Source organism: Scyliorhinus canicula, chromosome 10 (assembly GCF_902713615.1).
Source record: "Scyliorhinus canicula chromosome 10, sScyCan1.1, whole genome shotgun sequence".
Taxonomy (NCBI): Eukaryota; Metazoa; Chordata; class Chondrichthyes; order Carcharhiniformes; family Scyliorhinidae; genus Scyliorhinus; species Scyliorhinus canicula.
Window position 1 is genome coordinate 30910193 of NC_052155.1, and position 20068 is coordinate 30930260.

The window sequence follows — 20068 nt, forward strand, 5'->3', positions numbered from 1 at the left end:
GAAGGGCGAGTCCAGCGAGTCCACCTTATTTCCCTTGCTACTGACTATTGGTCATCTCCACTTCTGCAACCCGAGCCCATCCTGACTCACCTGTGCCCCTCGGCAATCCTAGGATTCTCCCCGCATTCATTGCTGGCAGCTAGCACCGCTCCCTCTGCCGTTGCCTGCAAAGCCTCCAGCTTAGGATTGTCTGGCATTTCTCAAAGGGTGAGATTTCGGCCTCCGCGGTCCTGGACCCTGGTGAAGGTCTGTAGGACATTTGGGTCAGCAGGCCATCCCCAAATGGGATGTCACAGCACTCTCGCTGGCTCTCCAGCTGGTGGGTGGACATAAAAACCTTTGCAAATCAGGCCGATATAGGAGTTCAGACCCACAGTAGCATGATTGACTCTTAATCATCTTCCAAAGTTACCCAGTCCGCAATGCACAAGTGGATAAAGAAAAATAAGTTACCAGACTCTTCCTCATCACATCTCTTGAAGCATCTCATCGAATATGTAGACAAGATTTGAACTTTTTGCCTCATTGGACCTGACGTACTTTCAAAGGTGATGGACTTTGATGGTCCCCCATTATAAGCCAGTCCTATTTATTAACTTTATGCCAAGTAAGAAGTCTTACAACACCAGGTTAAAGTCCAACAGGTTTGTTTCAAATCACTCACATTTGGAGCGCAGCTCCTTCATCAAGTGAGTGAAGAGGTGGGTTCCACAACCACATATGAACCCATCTCTTCACTCACCTGATGAAGGAGCTGCACTCTGAAAACGTGACTCGAAACAAACCTGTTGGACTTTAATCGGGTGTTGTAAGACTTCTTACTGCGCCCACCCCAGTCCAACACAGGCATTTCCACATAATTTATGCCAAATGGCACAGGGAAACACCAAGGAGGTGGGCACCAATCTATCGAGCCAGCAGTAAGCTTATTCACGGTCAACAATTGTAACATGTGGAAGAGAAAAATAATTCAATTTCTACTCTCTCATTTTTGATCAGAACATTTGCAACAAACCAACATAAATCAATACTAATAAAAAGTTACTTCCCCAAGCCTTACCCTCAGAACAATTCATTCATCTTTATTATGAAGTAATTGTATTTTGTCAGCCTGCCCGAAACATAATCAGTTTGAACATATTAAAATTAGCAGCATTTCTATATTCAAGTATAGCTTGTCCTCCAGTTCAACCCTCAATCCCATTGCTAAACGTCCTTGACAGAAAAGGCAAAATTGGTTTCAAGTTTCACATTATGATGATATTAGGAAGTCTCGGTTACATCTGATGATCTTTCTCAGTCCAGTTTTACAGGAGAGAATCAATGACCATTTTGTATGTGTCCATTATTCACAGATATAAAATTACACAATGCAGTTCGAGCATAACAGTAGACAAAGCCATTAGTCTTTTCTTAAAAATCTATATCAAAAATTGACTCACAGTCCATCTCTAAGCTCTTGTGTGTCATTAGGTGTCCCCAGAGCTTGCAAACTCTTCTCTAAGGAAGTCACTGCAAAGGAAAGGTGAGGATTAATGAGAATGAGAGGTTGAAACAGTACCCGAGGAACATCAGGTTCTTCCATGAAGACTCTACCTCTTTGCTTTTGCGTGATCCACTAACATGCAGTAAAATTTAAAACAAGCGATTTTGCAATTTCAATTCGATAGCCATCAGTAGTATTGCTGAAGGTAGAGGGCAGAAGGCCAAGAGTTGAAAATTGGAAATAAATGTGATGTGTTGGGTAAGCTGAGTCTACGAGGACTGCGTTTACTGCAGTGGTGAGAGAGACAGGCTTCCAACACTTGAAGAAATGCAATTCAATTTTATTGAACACTTGACTATAATACATGCTTCAACTGTGGGTTGACATTATGCTGACTTGACTGGAGACCTGAGGCTAACCTGACCAGACTATCTTACTACCACATGGTGTTTGTTCTAGTTATTTCTCACGAGCACTGACTGTCTCAGAGGCTGGATCCTGAGAGAGTGGGAAAACTAGTGCCCTCTGGCTTTATAGTGGTCGTGTCCTGTCTGGTGATTGGCTGCTGTGTTCTGTGTGTTCACTGGTCATCCAGTCTGTCAATCACTGCCTGCCTGCACACCATCATATAACTGGATGTATATTATGACAAGATGAATCCTCCAGTTTTGGTCTATTTAAAATTGCTGATGACAGCGTATATTTGGAATTGTCCCTCAACTTATGAAATGGATCAGAGATGGGGCTGAACTATTACTTCCCAAAATAGGTAGGTCAAGGTTAAAATGCAAAACTGTCTGGAACAACCAACCTATCTCAAACGTCCATTTTTGATTTTAAAAATGGCAGGATGTGGGCCAGATGACCAATCTGCTCGCAGGAAGTGAGTTGATCACTTTATACTAATATGTGCCTTCATTTTAAGTGTTATTGCTGAATTTATCCGGCTTCAGGAAACTAAGTAGCTTAAAGGAAGTGAATAGAGACTTTATAACCAAGAGCTTGTGGGTCAAGGGCATCAAGAGGCATCAACTTACCCAGTGGAACACAGCGTTAGGTAATAACCCACCATACCCAGTAAAACCACCACCTCTCATCAAACACCATGTTGCGTCATCTCCCTCTAACGGTTATCAGTAACACACCATGAGACTCCATCTGGATCACCATAGGAACCCCCACCCTTTGACGGGGCTGTGCCAGGCCACCATCAGAACCTCAGTCTATCCCCATTGGACAACCACAGGACTCACGTCCCCCTGCAAACTGAATTCCTAGAGGAGGACATTAGCTGGACAAGAACATTTTAGTAATGGTGATTGATTGGATGGGCAACATTTTTTTTTCTATGGAACAGAAGAGGCTGAGGGGAGATTTAATTGAAGTGCATTCAGTTCTGAGGAGCCTAGAAAAAGTAAACCGGAAGATCCTATTCCGCTTGACTGAGAAGTCCATAACCAGTGACGTATATTTTGGGTAACAGTTAAGCGGTTTAAAAAAGATTCAAAGGGTAGTTTTGTTTTACCCAGAGGGTGATGCGGATCTGGAACCAGTTGACTGAATTGAAGGTAAAGGCAGAAGCTCTCATAACATTTAAAAAGAAATCGGATATGCGCTTGAAGTGTCATAAAGTACAAGGCCATGGAATAAATCTGGAAATTAGTATTCGGCTAGACCATTACTTGTCGGCCGATGTAGACACAATGCTCCAAGTGGCCTCCTTCAATTTTGATGATTCCATGTTTCAACATACTCTTTATCAATCCCAGTGAATCCTTTCCCTTATCCCCTGTATTTTACTTTTTGATTTATGTAATTTTCCATTTAAATTCACATTTGTTCAGCCTGAGCTTGTCAGAATGTGCTCAATGCTCAACATGAAAGCACTTTTGAATACCGTCACACAATCAATTTATTTGCTCGTCTTTTAAAGCCATCCTTTTCAAGTTAATCTTGGGAATTTCTGAACCCCATAAACGGAATTTAATTGTGTTGCGTTTGCTCTCTTCAGCCACACCTCAGAAAGTAAAAGAGCATGTAGAAAGCATGCAAAGTTTCAAATGTCAAATCAATATGCTGCTACTTTGTTCCCTTCTTCCCAATTCTCAACATATATAACAATATACATTTTCCCTCTGACCTCCTTACTTTTGAAATCATTTTTATTTTCATTGTTCTTTACTCATTTTTCTCAAGCCCTGACAAATAAGGGACGGTTTGTTATCATCAAATCTATTATCTAACTAATCGAAGTTTGACCCAAAACAGGTATGATATTGGTGATACCCCATGGTTGGTCAAGGTCAAACATAGAAGGACATTTCCACATGTGGGCCTTGTTTAGGATTTACCATCAAGAGCAATGACTGCAAATGGCAGTTCTGCTGCAACTCACCAGTTTTGTGCAGGGGAAGGCTTGACCAGCTTCATGGGAAGATGGAGGAGACAGAATGGCCCTTCATGCACACAGACATTACTGAAGCGACCAACCAATTCAAACTCAGCCCTCACCCCCCACCTGTAATGATTAGGATTTTTGTTTATTGTCATGTGTACCGGGGTACAGGGAAAAGTATTTTTCTGCGAGCAGCTCAGCAGATCATTAAGTACATGAAAAGAAAACAAAATACATAATTGGGGCTAGTTTAGCACAGGGCTAAATCGCTAGCTTTGAAAGCAGACCCAGGCAGGCCAGCAGCACGGTTCAATTCCCGTACCAGCCTCCCTGAACAGGCACCATAGGGGCTTTTCACAGTAACTTCATTGGAAGCTTCAATGGATGGGAGGCAGGTTCATGTGATGGGCTGGGCTATGTTCACGACTCTCTGAAGTTTCTTGCGGTCCTGGGCCAAGCAGTTGCAATACCAGGCTGTGATGCAGCCAGATAGGATGCTTTCTATGGTGCATCTGTAAAAGTTGGTTAGAGTTAATGTGGCATTGCTGAATTTCCTTAAGTTCCCTGAGGAAATATAGGCGGTGTTGTGCTTTCTTGGTGGTAGCGTCGACGTGGGTGGACCAGGACAGATTTTTGGAGATGTATACCCCTAGGAATTTGAAACTGCTAACCATCGCCACCTCGGCCCCGTTGATGCTGTTATGGGCGTGTACAGTATTTTGCTTTCTGAAGTCAACGACCAGCTCTTTAGTTTTGCTGGCATTGAGGGATAGATTGTAGTCGCTGCACAACTCCACTAGTTTCTCAGTCTCCCTCCTGTATTCTGACTCGTCGTTATTCAAAATCAGGCTCACTATGGTTATATCGTCAGCAAACTTGTAGATGGAGTTGGAACCAAATTTTGCCATGCAGTTGTGTGTTTACAGGGATCTCATTCCCAATAAAGCCATCACTCTTCTTTCACTTGCCATGATCATTCTTTCCAGTTGCTGAAGTTCAGTAAATGCAGACCGAATCTTTTCTCACAGAAATCTGGTTTAGCTATCCAATGTCGGATCTGGCTGGACCACATGGGAGTCCATAATTGACATCATTTTTCTATTCCAGGAACATGCTGGATTGCAAAGAAAATTCACCAGCTCATTTTCTTGATGCTAACCACCTTCATACGTTCCTCACTCCTCCAACAAGAATTGTGAAGGGTTCACGGACTTCTTTGTCACTACGATTGAAAACATCCATTCAGCAGTGTCTGCCGCTTCCTTTTCTTCCCTCAGCACACTGAGCCAAGCTTCCTCGAAGACTCGCAGCAGCCCAGAGCTTGCAGTTTTCATTAGTTCCTCTCTTTCAACAAAACTGTTAACCATCCAACTTCCGTTCCTGGCTCCTGCATTAGCTAATATCATCAATGCTTCTCTCTTCAGGTGCTGTTCCCGCCTCCCTCCAAAAAAACATAGTCTTGACCTCGCAAAATACTGCCAAATCTCCAACCTATATTTCAGCTCCAAAATCTCTGCTTGCATTCCGTATTTGAAACCCTTCAGTCAGGTTTCCACACATGACACAGTTAGAAAGGCAAGAATTACATCCTACTTGACTGTGACCATGGTGAATTATCCTTCTTGGTCCTGCCGAAACGGTCTGCACCCTTTGATACAGAAGGCTGCACCATCCCAACTCAAATGATACATTTGGCTGCAATCTATAGTCCAATTTTTCCACAAGTTTAATAGTTGGACTGGCAATCCTTAAATGGACTCCTGGAGGCCCCTCCGAGAAGCCAAGTTTTATTTTTACATGTTTCCCTCCTGCACCTCACCAAACCTGCCCTGGGCAGCACGAGAGAATTCCATTCAGCCACAGAATTGCCTGCAATTCGAACATGGTTGCGTGTGACTTTGTTCAAGGATCTATCTTCAAGGGGATCAGGGGTTATGGGGAGAACAGGAGAATGGGGATGAGAAAATATCAGCCACGATTGAATGGCGGAGCAGACTCGATGGGCCGAGTGGCCTAACTCTGCACCTATGTCTTACGGTCTGATCTCAATCTCCTCCTGTTTCTCATCTACATCTTGCCTTCTTGGTGACATAATCGGAAAACGCAATGTCAGAATCAACTTGTAGACTAATGACAGACAGCCCTGCCTCACTATCACCTCTTCTCAGTCTTTCCACTGTCACGGAATTGTTCATCTAATTGTGCAACTTCCAGTCCTGGATCCTCATAAATTTACTCCTATTAAATGTTCAGAATGTCAAAGACGTGCCTTTGGTTGCCGATGCAAATTCCATCACTCTCCCTGATGATTTTGAGAGACTGAACGAGACTGTTCACAAACCTGGTGTTGTATTTAATTTCGAAAGGAGCCTCCAATGATATATTATCACCTTCACCAAGGCTTCCTACTTCCAGCTCCACAACAATCCCCATCTCAGCTTCCTTGTGACTGAAACCCTCATTCATTACTTTTTTTCTCTGGTCTTAATTAGTCCAATGTATTCCCAATGTGCACCCTCCACATGCTCAAACTTGTGTATAAACTTGAGCTCAACCATATCCTAACCTGCATCAAACCCCCTTCAACTTAGCTGGCCTACAGTAGCTCCAGTTAAGTTACCCGTTCACTTTATCATTCTCATCCTGGTTCCCAAAACTCTGTGACCTAATCCCTCCTTATCTCCATAACCCTCTCCAAATCTACAACTCTTCACCTGTTCAGCGTTCCTCCATTCTGGCCTCTTGTGTATCCCTGAATTTAATCAGATCACTAATGATGACCCCGTTTCCAGTTGCCTCGGCTCTAAACTCAGGAATTCCCTCTAAATGTCTCCATTCTTCCACCTCGCTCACCTCTTCAAAGACCCTTCTTAACACCTACCACTTTGTAAACGTTATTGGTGACCTGTCCCGACTTGTGGCATGCTGTCAATTTCTGTGTGGTGAATGTAATATAGATGTATCTATGCTAATTCACACTGTCTTTGTAAGCGCAGTAGCGCTATCTTACCACTAGGGGGAGTAGCGCTGGGAGCACTCAGGAACTTGTACTGGGCTCCACCCTTGGCTCCGCCCACGACTCCTCCCCCTAGTGCAGCTGTATAAATACCCTTGTCCAGAGTCAGCCTGAGTTCACTACGAGTTCATTGACATGTAACAGGCTCGCTCTGAAGTAAGTCGATTAAAGCCTAGATTCACATCGGAAACACGTGTCTGGTGAATTGATGGTTCCATCAATTTAATCGACTTAAGAACAGTAAAGATCAATTATGAAATCGGCCCTCAAGCCTGGACGCATGGAACTCAACCCGCAGGATGCAGAGGCTAAAAAAATCTTCTCCCACTGGATCCGGTGCTTCAAGGCCTACCTGGCAGAAGCGAGCACAGCCGAAACGACAGAGGATCAGAAGCTAGGTCTACTGCACACGAGGGTGAGCCACAGAATCTCTATGCAACTAAGCTCGGCCAGTTCATATACTGCGGAGCTAGCAGTTCTCGATAAAAATACAGGCCCATTAATTAAGTTTACGCTCACCATGTGTTCACGACTTGCCGCCAGCGGCCTACGGAATCACTCGCCGAATTCCTAAAGGAACTTAATAATTTGTCCAATGACTGTAATTACCAAGCGGTTACCGCGGCTGAACACAGTGAATTGGCGGTACGCAATGTTTTTGTAGTGGGCCTCAGGTCTAACTATGTACGCCAACGACTGCTGGAAAAGGGGGCCCAGGACTTAGAAATGACTGTGGAAGCTGCTACCACGCTAGAGGTCACCTTCCGCAGCCTTAACTCGTTCCCCGCGGACCCCGCAACCCAATCATGGGCTCATGGGCCCCCGACCAGCGACTCCCCCAGGCCTATGCTGCGCAGCCACCCAGCCACCATGCTGCCCCAGCCAGCCACTATGCTGTTCCAGCCTGCCATTTCTGCGGCCAGAACTAGCACCCGCGGCAGCACTGCCTAGCCCGCAACGCGACCTGCAGCAGCTGCGGGCGAAAGGACCATTACGCAAGAGTGTGCCTCGCAAAAAGGGCCCCAGCTTCCAACTCCCCAGCGACTCGCAGTAATCGCTCCCCTCACTCGCAGGCCCGCGGGGCCCGAAACGCTGCGGCCTATGCCCCGATTCCACCCCCTCCAGCCACATGCGATCCATGGGGGCCGCCATCTTGGAAAACCTCCACCACGCGGCCGGCCACATGCGACTCATGGGGGCCGCAATGTGGATGCCATCTTCCTTGCCGCCCGCCACGTGCGATCCACGGGCCCGATCGGCATCTCTGCAATCAGACAATTCGGCGGAGGAATTCAAATTCGACTATGAACTCAGAGGGCAGTCATCACGGGGCCACTCCAGCACAGCTGATCGAGCCTCCGACTACCCGCAACTCAGCGCGGTCACCCTGGACCAATCACAACCAAAGAATCTACGAAACTCGATGGCAGAGGTCCATATCAACGGGTACAAAACGCCATGCCACTTCGACTCCGGGAGCACGGAGAGCTTCATACATCCAGACCTGGTAAGACGCTGTTCACTCCCCGTTTTCCCCGTGCAGCAAACTATCTTGCTCGCTTCAGGCTCCCACTCGGTCCAGATCCAGGGGCGCACCGCCGTGACACTCACAATCTGAGGTGCTAGTTACTCAAAATTCAAACTCTACATTTTGTCTGAACTCTGCGCGCCACTCTTATTAGGCCTAGACTTCCAATGCAACCTCAAGAGCCTCACCCTCAGCTTCGGAAGGCCCCTGCCTCCACTCACGATCTGCAGCCTTGCTACACTGCGAATTCCCTCCCCTCCTCTCTTTGCCAATCTCACCAAGGACTGTAAACCCATAGCCACTCGTAGCTGGCGGTATAGCCTGCAGGATAGGGTATTTGTCAGAGCAGAGGTCCGAAGGCTACACGGTGAGGGGGTTATAGAGGCCAACAATAGTCCCTGGAGAGCTCAGGTGGTGGTCGTTAAGACCGGGGAAAAATTCCGTATGGTGGTCGACTACAGTCAGACCATAAATAGATTTACGCTCCTCGACGTAGGGGCAGCAGGGTAGCATGGTGGCTAGCATAAATGCTTCACAGCTCCAGGGTCCCAGGTTCGATTCCCGGCTGGATCACTGTCTGTGTGGAGTCTGCACGTCCTCCCCCTGTGTGCGTGAGTTTCCTCCGGGTGCTCCGGTTTCCTCCCACAGTCCAAAGATGTGCGGGTTAGGTGGATTGGCCATGCTAAATTGCCCGTAGTGTCCTAATAAAAGTAAGGTTAAGGGGGGGGTTGTTGGGTTACGGGTATAGGGTGGATACGTGGGTTTGAGTAGGGTGATCATGGCTCGGCACAACATTGAGGGCCGAAGGGCCTGTTCTGTGCTACTGTTCTATGTTCTATGACGCGTATCCCCTCCCCAGGATTGCAGACATGGTAAACCAGATCGCCCAGTACCGGCTCTTTTCCACGGTGGATCTGAAGTCTACATATCACCATCTCCCAATCCGCCCGGAGGACCGCCACTACATGGCATTCCGAGGCCGATGGCCGCCTCTTCCATTTCCTCCGGGTCCCCTTCGGCGTCACTAATGGGTCTCGGTGTTCCAATGAGCAATGGACCGAATGGTGGACCAGTACGGGCTGCGGGCCACGTTTCCGTACTTGGACAATGTCACCATCTGCGGCTATGACCAGCAGGACCACGACGCCAACCTCCACCGTTTTCTCCAGACGGCACAGAAACTGAATCTCACGTACAAGGGGAAATGCGTTTTCCGCACATCCAGAATAGCCATCCTTGGCTATGTCGTGGAAAACGGAGTCCTGGGCCCCGACCCTGACCGTATGCGCCCCCTCTTAGAACTCCCTCCCCTTCATTGTCCCAAGGCCCTCAAACGGTGCTTGAGTTTTTTCCTACTACGCCCAGTGGGTCCCTCAATATGCGGACAAAGCCCGCCCACTCTTTAGGACCACACGATTTCCCCTGTCAGCGAGGCACGCCAGGCCTTTGACGGCATCAAGGAGGACATCGCCAAAGCGGCAATGCGGTCGGTGGATGAATCCACCCCATTTCAGGTAGAGAGCGACGCCTCAGAGGTAGCTCCTGCAGCCACGTTAAATCAGGCAGGGAGACCAGTTGCATTTTTCTCCCGTACCCTCTCCGCTTCAGAACTCCGACACTCTTCAGTCGAGAACGAAGCACAAGCCATTGTGGAGGCTATCCGTCACTGGAGGCACTACCTCGCAGGTAGGAGGTTCACCCTCATCACCGACCAAATATCGGTTGCCTTCATGTTCAACAACTCGCAAAGGGGCAAAATAAAAACAACAAAATTCTGAGGTGGAGAATTGAACTCTCCACCTACAATTACGATATCAAATATCGACAATGGAAGCTCAACGAGCCTCCGGATGCCCCATCCCGCGGAACATGCACCAGTGCGCAGATCGACTGATTAAAAGTCATCCACAATGACCTCTGCCACCCGGGGGTCACCAGGCTCGCCCACTACATCAGGGCCCGAAACCTGCCTTTCTCCAACAAGGAGGTAAAAGCGGTCACCAGGGACTGCCCGATCTGTGCGGAGTGCAAACCGCACTTCTATAGACCAGACAGGGCCCACCTGGTCAAGGCTTCTAGGCCGTTTGAATGCCTCGCGATTGATTTCAAAGGGCCACTCCCCTCAACTAACAAGAACGTTTACTTCTTAAAAGTCGTAGACGAGTTCTCCCGTTTCCCATTCGCTATCCCGTTCCCCGACATGACCTCCCACACAGTCATTAGGGCCCTGCATAGCATCTTCACCCTGTTTGGTTTCCCCAGCTACGTACACAGCGACCGGGGTTCGTCCTTCATGAGCGACGAGCTGCGTCAGTACCTGCTCGTCAAGGGCATTGCCTCGAGCAGGACTACCAGCTACAACCCCAGGGAGAACGGGCAGGTGGAAAGGGAGAACGCGACGGTCTGGAAGACCGTCCTACTGACCCTCCGGTCTAGAAAGCTCCAAGTCTCCCATTGGCAGGAAGTCCTCCCAGACGCGCTCCACGCTATTAGGTCCCTTTTGTGCACGGCGACCAACCAGACCCCTCACGAGAGGCTCTTCATTTTTTCCAGGGCCACTACCACGGGGGTCTCACTTCCAGCATGGCTGAGGAGGCCGGGCCCCGTACTTCTGAGGAAACATGTCAGGGCACACAAAACCGACCTCCTTGTTGAGAAGGTGCGCCTGTTCCACTCCAACCCTCAGTACGCATTCGTCGAGTTCCCGGACGGCCGTCAGGACACAGTATCCTTCCGGGATCTGGCACCCGCCGGATCCAGCGCCCCCTCTACCCGCACAGAAGGGCCTCTCACCCTACACCCAATGCTGCCGCCCCCTTGCGCTCCCGAGCCCACGAGCTCGCTCCACCAGTTCTGCGCCCCCACGCCGGCCAGCCCCCAGTCGAACCGGGAGAGTATGAAGCTCGGATACAACCCTCCCTGGAGTCCGCGATCATACCCCAGCACACTACACCCATCCAGCCACCGCAAGAGACTGCAACCCCGGTGCTCCGCAGATCACAGCGGACAATTCGACCACCGGACAGACTGACTTTATAGACTAGACCACCACCCCCGCCGGACTTGATTTTTTTGCAGGGGGTGAATGTAATATAGATGTATACATGTTAATTCACACTGTCTTTGTAAGCGCAGTAGCGCTATCCTACCACTCGGGGGAGTAGCGCTGGGAGCACTCAGGAACTTGTACTGGGCTCCACCCTTGGCTCTGCCCACGACTCCTCCCCCTAGTGCAGCTGTATAAATACCCTTGTCCAGAGTCAGCCTGAGTTCACTACGAGTTCATCGACAGGTAACAGGCTGGCTCTGAAGTAAGTCGATTAAAGCCTAGATTCACATCGGAAACACATGTCTGGTGAATTGATGGTTCCATCATTCTGTTCGATAAAACTGCCCTGAAGCATCTGAGAATGTTTCACTACTTTAAAAGTGCTATACAAATGCAATTGGTCATCGTTAAAGACACCAAAAACATGTTTTAAAAAAACTTGGCTTCTCGGAGGGGCCTACAGGAGTCCATTTAAGGATTGCCAGTCCAACCATTAAACTTGTGGAAAAATTGGACTACAGAGCACTTCACATGATCCTTTCAATGTCTCCATGAAAACTGCAGAGTCCCACTGCAGGGGAAGCACACCATTGTGTCTGTTTAAACAGCACCTGGCACAAAACAAAGTACTGTACATGGTGGAAATCCGAAATGAAAAACAGCAAATTACTGGAAATACTCAACAGGCCAGGCAGCACATGTGGAGAGAGAAGCAGTGTTAATACCTGCCCCCCTCCTCCCCCACCCCTGCCGAACACTGAGTGAACCCTCATTAAAATGCCCAAAATGTATGGGGCTGGAATTGTAAACTTACCAGGCCATTGTGGACACCATTTCCTCTGGGGTAGACAATATGACATGTTGTGACCAGACACTGATGCAAAGTTACTTCGGGATCAGGATTGGCGGCACAGCAGCACAATGGTTAGCACTGTTGCTTCACTGCAGCAAGGACCCAAGCTCGTTTCCCAGCTTGGGTCACTGTGCGTACTCTGAACGTTCTCCCAGTGTGTCCGTGTGTTTCCTCCCACAAGTCCAGAAAGACGTGCTTGTTAGGTGAATTGGACATTCTGAATTCTCCCTCAGTGCACCCGAACAGCCGCTGGAGTGTGGTGACTAGGGGATTTTCACAGTAACTGCAAATACAACTTTCCCTGATTCAGATATTTTTGTTGAGCAGGTAGGTTCCTGAAGCCTGTGAGATTTAGATCTGCCAAATTAATTTGAGAATCTTGGATGAAACATGCTGTGGGGTTGAGAACTCTTTGACAGAAGTGGAAAATCTCTTGACCGGTTTAAGTATCATAACATAATGGTGTTTGTTCATTTAAATGTGTTTTCAATGCAGGGATTGATCACAGAACCCTGTCCTTAAAAGGTTAAAGACTTTTGAATTGACCAGTACTGTGTAAATGTTTATATGCTTAAGGGTACATTATCCAATGAATAAAGTCCTTCTCTGCATTTCACCATACTGAAAATCTGATTAAAATGAGGCACTACAACAGTCTGGATTGGATTTTGCAATTGTTTAATATATAGGGATCTTTTCAGGCTTCTGAAATTCTGAACTGCTGACAAACTTCTCTGATTCAAACTCCACTTAGCCTTTGAAAAAAATGGAGCCAAAAGGTTGGACAGATAACTGCAAAGTATGGAGCACTGTAAGGTCCAATTACTCAGATTTGTAATGCGATCCCATTATGAATGCATGGCTGAGCTCCAAACTCCACTGATATATTTAGCTCAGCAAGAGTTGTTTACATAGTTGTGGAGAGGTCTGGGTACTTTATTTTATTCACAGTTTTATGAGAAAATCATTAAAACTAAATATTTTGAATAAGTTTTTGAATGGTCACTTGAGGTGAACGAGTGTTTTCGAAGCACAGTGATTCGATTGGCAGTGTCCTGAGTTTCCAAAAGTGGCAGATACTTTTCACCCCAAGCACTTCAAAGATTTCTTGTTGTTATATGGTGCATGAATTCTGTACACAGTGTATACTGTGGGAATGAAGGCATGGAGGGTGTGTGGGAGATATGAGAGAGCATGGAGAGGGAGTGGAAAATACAAGATAAAGTATGGAACGGGCATGGTGTGGGTGTGGTGTTGAGAGGGGTAATGGTTAAGATGCCTAACTACCTTCGAGAACTAGGCCGATGTCCCAGTGAATGGAGGCAGGCCTTTTAACCTGCCCTCTTCAGCAGCTGCCTGGCTCAGTTTCCACCTCAGGCAAAGATTAGGAGGGGGCATCCACGATTCCAGCTCACCCCAACTCAGATAAACAAAATTTCCCATCAAATGGGCAGACATTCAGAAGTTGGGACTGCATAGTTGGGAAATTAGCTGAATGGAAGCGGAAAATCCAGCCCAACCTTTCAACTCAATGACCTCTCTGATCTGAAACAACCTAAAACATTCACCGGGGCTCTCCGGCCCCCCCCAATGGCAGGTATTCCCATGGCGAATGCGGCAATCTATTCAAATCCCCATTGTCTTTGGCACGACTATATGATGCCACCAGTGAGCGGGCCTGGAAAATCCCACAAACTGACTATTTCTCTGTCCACGATGCTACACAATCTACTGTCTCTTTCTGGGACCATTAGGCCCACCTGAAATGTGCATCATGGAGCAAATGATGTCCAATGGCCCGTCCAGACCTCACTCGGCTGGTTGCCTATTTTTGAGTTCAAAGAACATGTAATGAGCAGCTAAGGTTCCATCCCTCCCCAAACACCCAATTAAGCTTAGCATAATTAAAGCATCACGGCTTGATTTACGTTTTTGTTAATCTTTGCTCGTGTCCTGCAAAATGGGCCAAATCCCGACCTCTCATTTATAATTATTAATGGGCTAAAACCGGTCAATTGGGAATTGGAAATTCTACCAATCTCAGTTCCTGGACCTGCCTTTTGCCAGTTCAACACTAGCACTAAAATAAGAGGAACAACACAGTACTTCACTTCATCTGTCACTAGAGGCTGCCAGTGCATTTACTGGGCAGAAATCAGATGCGACTTAATTAATGCATCATGAAGAATCATCTAGTTTTGCAGAAAAAAAGAAAAAAAACTCAAAACCACAAAGCCCTTAGTGCAAAGCAGGTCCATCAGGGAAATGGAAAGCACAAAAGCGATAAATGCTGCAAATCAGAAACAAAGGAGGACGCAAATAAGCCAAAGTTTGCATTATAGTTGTATTGATTATTCAGAATTGGAAGAGAAATCCAAGTTATATTCCAGATGGACTATTCCCATTATCATGCCTTATTTTAGGACATTTTTAATAGATTCAGATCCTCAAAATGCCAAGAACCTTTTCATTCTCGCTAATTTAAAAAGAAAGTCTTCCCAAACAGCAAGCTTAAAGATTTAATTTTCATGCTGACTGCCACAGCTTCTCTTTTGCAATTGTAATCGCCTTCGATTCAAAATAGCAGCAAAGAAAAAAAAAAGGCTCCGATTCAATCCACTGCCCATTGCCTGGCCAAGAGACCCGTGGAAGTGAAGGAACACCTGAGGTACAGGGCAATTTATGGTGACAGCCAACCAATTTAAACATTTCCAGGCTACTGTGATGCATCACCTCCCCCACATCACTTCATAGACTAGAGGACCAGAAGTAATTACCTTCCCTCCATTGCAGATTCTGTGTTTTTTTTAATAAGGCACACAAAAGGAATTGTGTGGGAACTGCTGTAACACGGGTGGAAGCTCAAAAAGCAACATTGTCAATTCAGCTCTGTACTCCTCCCAAAATGAGCGCCCCTGGAACAAAATGTCTATTCAGCAATTTTGTGATCTGAAAAACTGCTTTCTGACAGTCCCACGCTGACTGAAATCTAAAAAATACATATCTTTAAAAACTGCACCCAAGTCTTCAATTGTGCACACAGAATCTGAAACTTCCAAATGAATATTTTAAAAATGCCAATTAAGCCACAGTCTCCTACCTGGAATAAATAGCTGCAAGTGTTTAAAAACAAATTAAAAACACAAACTGCCAATATTTTTTTTGGTACAGCTTGAAATATTGACATTTGCTATTCTGCATGCCCTGCGACAATCCTCTTTCACATTTACCGTTGGAATCTCACAATCTCGCGAACAGCATAAAAAAATAATTTTCAAACAAAGTGGGATACAGGGTTCACGGCACCAATATTGTAATTCGCTACAACATTAACCTCTCCTTGCTAGTTCAGCTCTTCTGTGCAGAACAGTAATCGGAAATGGCAATTAGTGAAGCTGGGAAAATTGATGAAAAGTGTCATGAGAGAGTACCTTTAAGAAATGTATGTTTAAGCAATGTAGCTTTAAGAAAATATGCAGCTCATATTACTGGAGTGATGTCAGAGGGTGGGGAGCGGGGGGGAGCTGAGCTCACTTCTGCTTTTAGTTTCAGTTTGAGAGAGAGCAGCTGAAAAGTGCCTGGCTGGTTTGCTGTGAGCTGTGAGCTTGGGTGTGCCTGTGTTTGCAGTGCGCTGGATCTGCTGTGATCTCTGCCAGGAAAGACTATCTTTGAATCATTTGGGTGATTTAAACTCATAATAGTAATGTCTTTAACCTGATGTGTTTCTGTTTAAAGGTATCAAGTCTTTTGGAGGTTTGAAGGAACATTTTGAGGGATTATTTAGTGTTGTATTATTTTTGGGTTATCTTTGAAGTAAGGGGTGTTAAATGATCCAATGTTTACTTAAAAAGGTTAAGTTGAATTCATGGAATAAACATTGTTTTGTGTTTAAAAACCCACGGGTCCATAATTGTAATATCTCACCCGGGGAACAAGCTGTGTGCTTCAAAAGCAACAATCCATTAAAGTTGAACTCCTGATACATTTTGGGGTTCTGAAACCACCGCTCCAATACCAAAAGTTATTTAAAATCATCAAATAGGAACAGCATAAAATAAGCCATTCTGCCTGTCAAGTCCCTGCTGGCCCTTTGCTTATCAACTCAGCTTGTTCCACTTCCCTGCTCTTTCCTGCTAACCTGAATTTTCTTTTTCCTCTTTCGATAATTATCCAATTCTTTTTTGAAAGGCAGGATTGTGCATTCTGGTCCTTAAAAAATAAGGGTTGTGATTTCCCCCGTACCCAGCGGAGCGGGGTGTCCCGGTGGGAGGGAGTGGCATGAACCACTCCGGCGTCAGTCAGCCCCAAAGGTGCGGACTCCTCTGCACCTTCAGGGGTTAGGCCGGCGTCGGAGTGTTTGCGCCCCACCGGCTGGCGTGGAAGGCCTTTGGCGTCGCGCCAGCCGCCGCAGGTCCCCGCTTGCACGGGAACAACAGCGGCTGCTGACATCATCCCCACGCATGTGCAGGGGGAGTTCACCTTCGCACCGGCCATCGCGGAGGACCACACGGCTGGCGCGTAGGAAGAGTGCCCCCAAGGCACAGGACCGCCCGCGGATCGATGGGCCCCTATCGCGGGCCAGGCCACCGTGGGTGCACACCCCGGGGCCAGATCGCCTGCGCCCCCACCCCAAGACCCTGGAGCCCACCCACGCTGCCAGGTCCCGCCGGTAAGGGACCTCGGCCCATCGCGGGTCGGAGAATCGCCGGGGGTGGGTCGCTGCGAGTGGCTGCCGACCGGCGCGGCACGATTCCCGCCCCTGCCGAATCTCCGGTGCCGGAGAAGTTGGCAGCCGGCAGGGCCGGGATTCACGCCGTCCCCCCCCAGCGATTCTCCGACCCGGCCCGGGGGGGGGGGGGGGGGGGGGGAATCCCGCCCAAGTTTTTCCCTCATGTATCCTTTGGATAGTTTACCATATGCCTTTAAATGCTGGCCTCCGCTTCTCAAATTTTCAGCCAGTTGGAACAGCTTCTCTTTACCTGCTCTATCCAGAATGCTCATGATTTTGAACAACCCGCCCAAATATCCCCTTAATCTTCTTTTTTTGAAGAGCAACACCAACTTTGTTAATTGATTATGTCCAAATAACTGAAGTTCCTCATCCCCAAAGTCATTTCTGCACTGGCCTTCATGTCCTTTCTAAGGTGTGCTGCCCAGGATTGGACAAAATCATACCGTTGAGGCTGCATCAGTGTTTTCTAAAGGTTCACTATAACTTCCTTGCCTTTGTACTTTATGCCCTCTATTTGGTAAAGCTCAGGATCCTGTTTGCTTTTCTAACCACTATCTCAATCTACCCTGTCACCTTCAATGATTTTTGCACACATACCCCCAAATCTCTCTGCGCTTGCACTCCTTTTAGGATTGTATAATTTATTTTATATTGCCTGTCCTCATTCTTTCCACCAAAACGTACCGCTTCACATTTCTCTGCATTAAATGTAACTTGCCAACTATCTGCCCATTCCACCAGTCTGTCTGTGTCCTTTTTGAAGTTTATCCTCATCACAATTCACAATACTTCCAAGTTTGATACCATTCTCAAATGAAATCGTGTCCCATGGACACCCAAAGTGTAAAACATTGACATTGATAAAGAAAAGAAGTGGTCCAAGTTCCAATCCCTGGGGAATCCAACTGTACACCCACCTTCAGTCCAAAAAATAACTTTCACCACTATTCTGTTGCCTGTCACTCAGTCAAGTTTGTATCCATGCCGTTAATGTCCCTTTAGTTATATGGGCTTTATTTTGCTGACAAGCCTGTTATGTGGCACTTTGCAAATGCCTTTTGGAAGTCAATATACACCACATCAACTGTGCTACTCTCAATCGACATTCTCCATTACCTCATCAATTTAATAAAATGAGTTAAACACTATTTCCCTTGAACGGTTATGTATCTGGGAATATATTCTTGCTGGGAATGCATTGCGTGATGTGTAGTGACACCAGCAGTGTTTGGCTGGACTGTGAGCAGATATCCATCTTGATTGTATTGAGCAACACCCTTAATAAACCTCCCATCGTGTTTTACCAGAACCCAGAGTGTGGGCACATCCATATCTTTCTCTTTGTGGGAACAAATATATATAACAAAACCCATGTTGGCTTTCCTCAATTAATCTATATTTGTTCAAGTGACCGTTAATTTTATGCAAAATTATTGTTTCCAATAGATTCCAAATCTTCAGAAGGTTTTTGACCAAAGATATAAAATTTACAATTTTTCAATTCCCAGGCACCACCCAAGATGTAGAAACGATTGGAAGATTATGAACAGTTTGTCAACAGTGTTCACCCTTATTTACCTCAGCACCTTTTGGAAGCATCTCATCTGGTCCTGCTGACTGATCAACTTTTAGGACAGCCAGCCTTTCTAATACCGTCTCATCAATAATTAGCCCATCCAGTGTATATACTACTTCCACTTCGAATATATCATTGGCAGCATAGTGTTCCTTGGTAATGTCGATTTTAAATTCAGAAACGTAGATGCAGGGCCAAAGCCCATAATTTAAGGACAACTATTTTATTTTTAAAAACATTTTCTCCCCCAATTAAGGGGCACTTTAGTGTGGCCAGTCCACCTACCCTGCACATCTTTGGGTTGTGGGGGTGAGACCCACGCAGACACGGGGAGAATATGCAAACTCCACACAGACAGTTATCCGGTGCCAGGATCAAACCCGAGTACACAGCGCCGTGAGGCAGCAGTGCTAACCATTGCTGCCTATTTAAGGACAACATTAAGCATGAAAATAAAAGGAAAGATGAGAAAAACTGAGAAACAATAGGAGGAACATTCAGCATGATATACCGGATTATGCCAGTGGTAACAACTGAACGCCACAGCCAGGAGGCCTAGCTAAATCACATTTATATTGAAGCATGGATTGCAAGTCAGTGGCTTACTAAAGCTCATCTGTTTCCTTGAGGGTAAGAATTAGCCAGTTATGGAGACTTTATTTCGGGTGGAGGAGCGGGTATAAGAACATACTGGCAATAAAATATGGAATTTGAATAGGGCCCAGAGGAGCACGCCTTTCCCTCCTTTTCCCACAAAATCTTAACATTAGTCAAAGGTTTTCAGCAATTCTTTTATGATCTGAAGGAACAGGAGTGGCTTGTGTCACGCATCCTCTGGTAATTTCTATTTGAATCTTGCAATTAGGATTGTACAACATGTGTAGGGACTTAATTTGCATTAACTAATCAGCCCTCCACCTGGATGTGAAGGGATTGGGGGGTCTCCTGAGCAGCCTATTTTTAAGGCTTTCCCAAAGTTGACTCAGGAGGGTCAATGAACCTCACAAGGCCTCCAACTATCATTTATATACTTCACCAATCTCTCTAAAACAACACAACCATCACAAGGTTAAATAATACTGTTGTGTTCTGCTGCCTCGGATAACACAGGCTGCTACTTGATGTAGTCTTAACTAAAGGGTGCTGCAGACTCTGAAATGAGTTCAACGTGTTTATTGAACTATTAACACAGTTCTCAAATGAGTTTGACTCTCTGCTAATCTAACTGTAGTAACTCAGTCTAACTGTACCAGCTTGCTCTAAGCCACGTGCTGGGGTGTGATGCTGCTGATTAACCCTGTCTAACTCTCTAGATGTCTGTCTGTGGAAAGAGGCAGGGTGTGAGTGCCTCGTCCTTTTTATAGTGTTTATGTCATGCCCCCTTGTGGTAAGAGAGTGCCACCTCGGAGTGGCCTGACTGCCCATTGGTTGTG

At 46.5% G+C, this 20068-nt stretch overlaps 1 protein-coding gene across 2 annotated transcripts in view; it reads right to left on the minus strand.

Annotated features, from left to right (window-relative positions):
- The window catches only part of tsnare1 (T-SNARE Domain Containing 1), a 975066-nt gene that overhangs the window by 617403 nt on the left and 337595 nt on the right, over positions 1-20068 (minus strand). For both annotated transcript variants that reach the window (XM_038808773.1, XM_038808772.1), the window contains exon 4: positions 1443-1512. In XM_038808773.1, coding sequence (XP_038664701.1) covers positions 1443-1512 — 70 coding nt within the window. The remainder of the gene's footprint in view (positions 1-1442; positions 1513-20068) is intronic.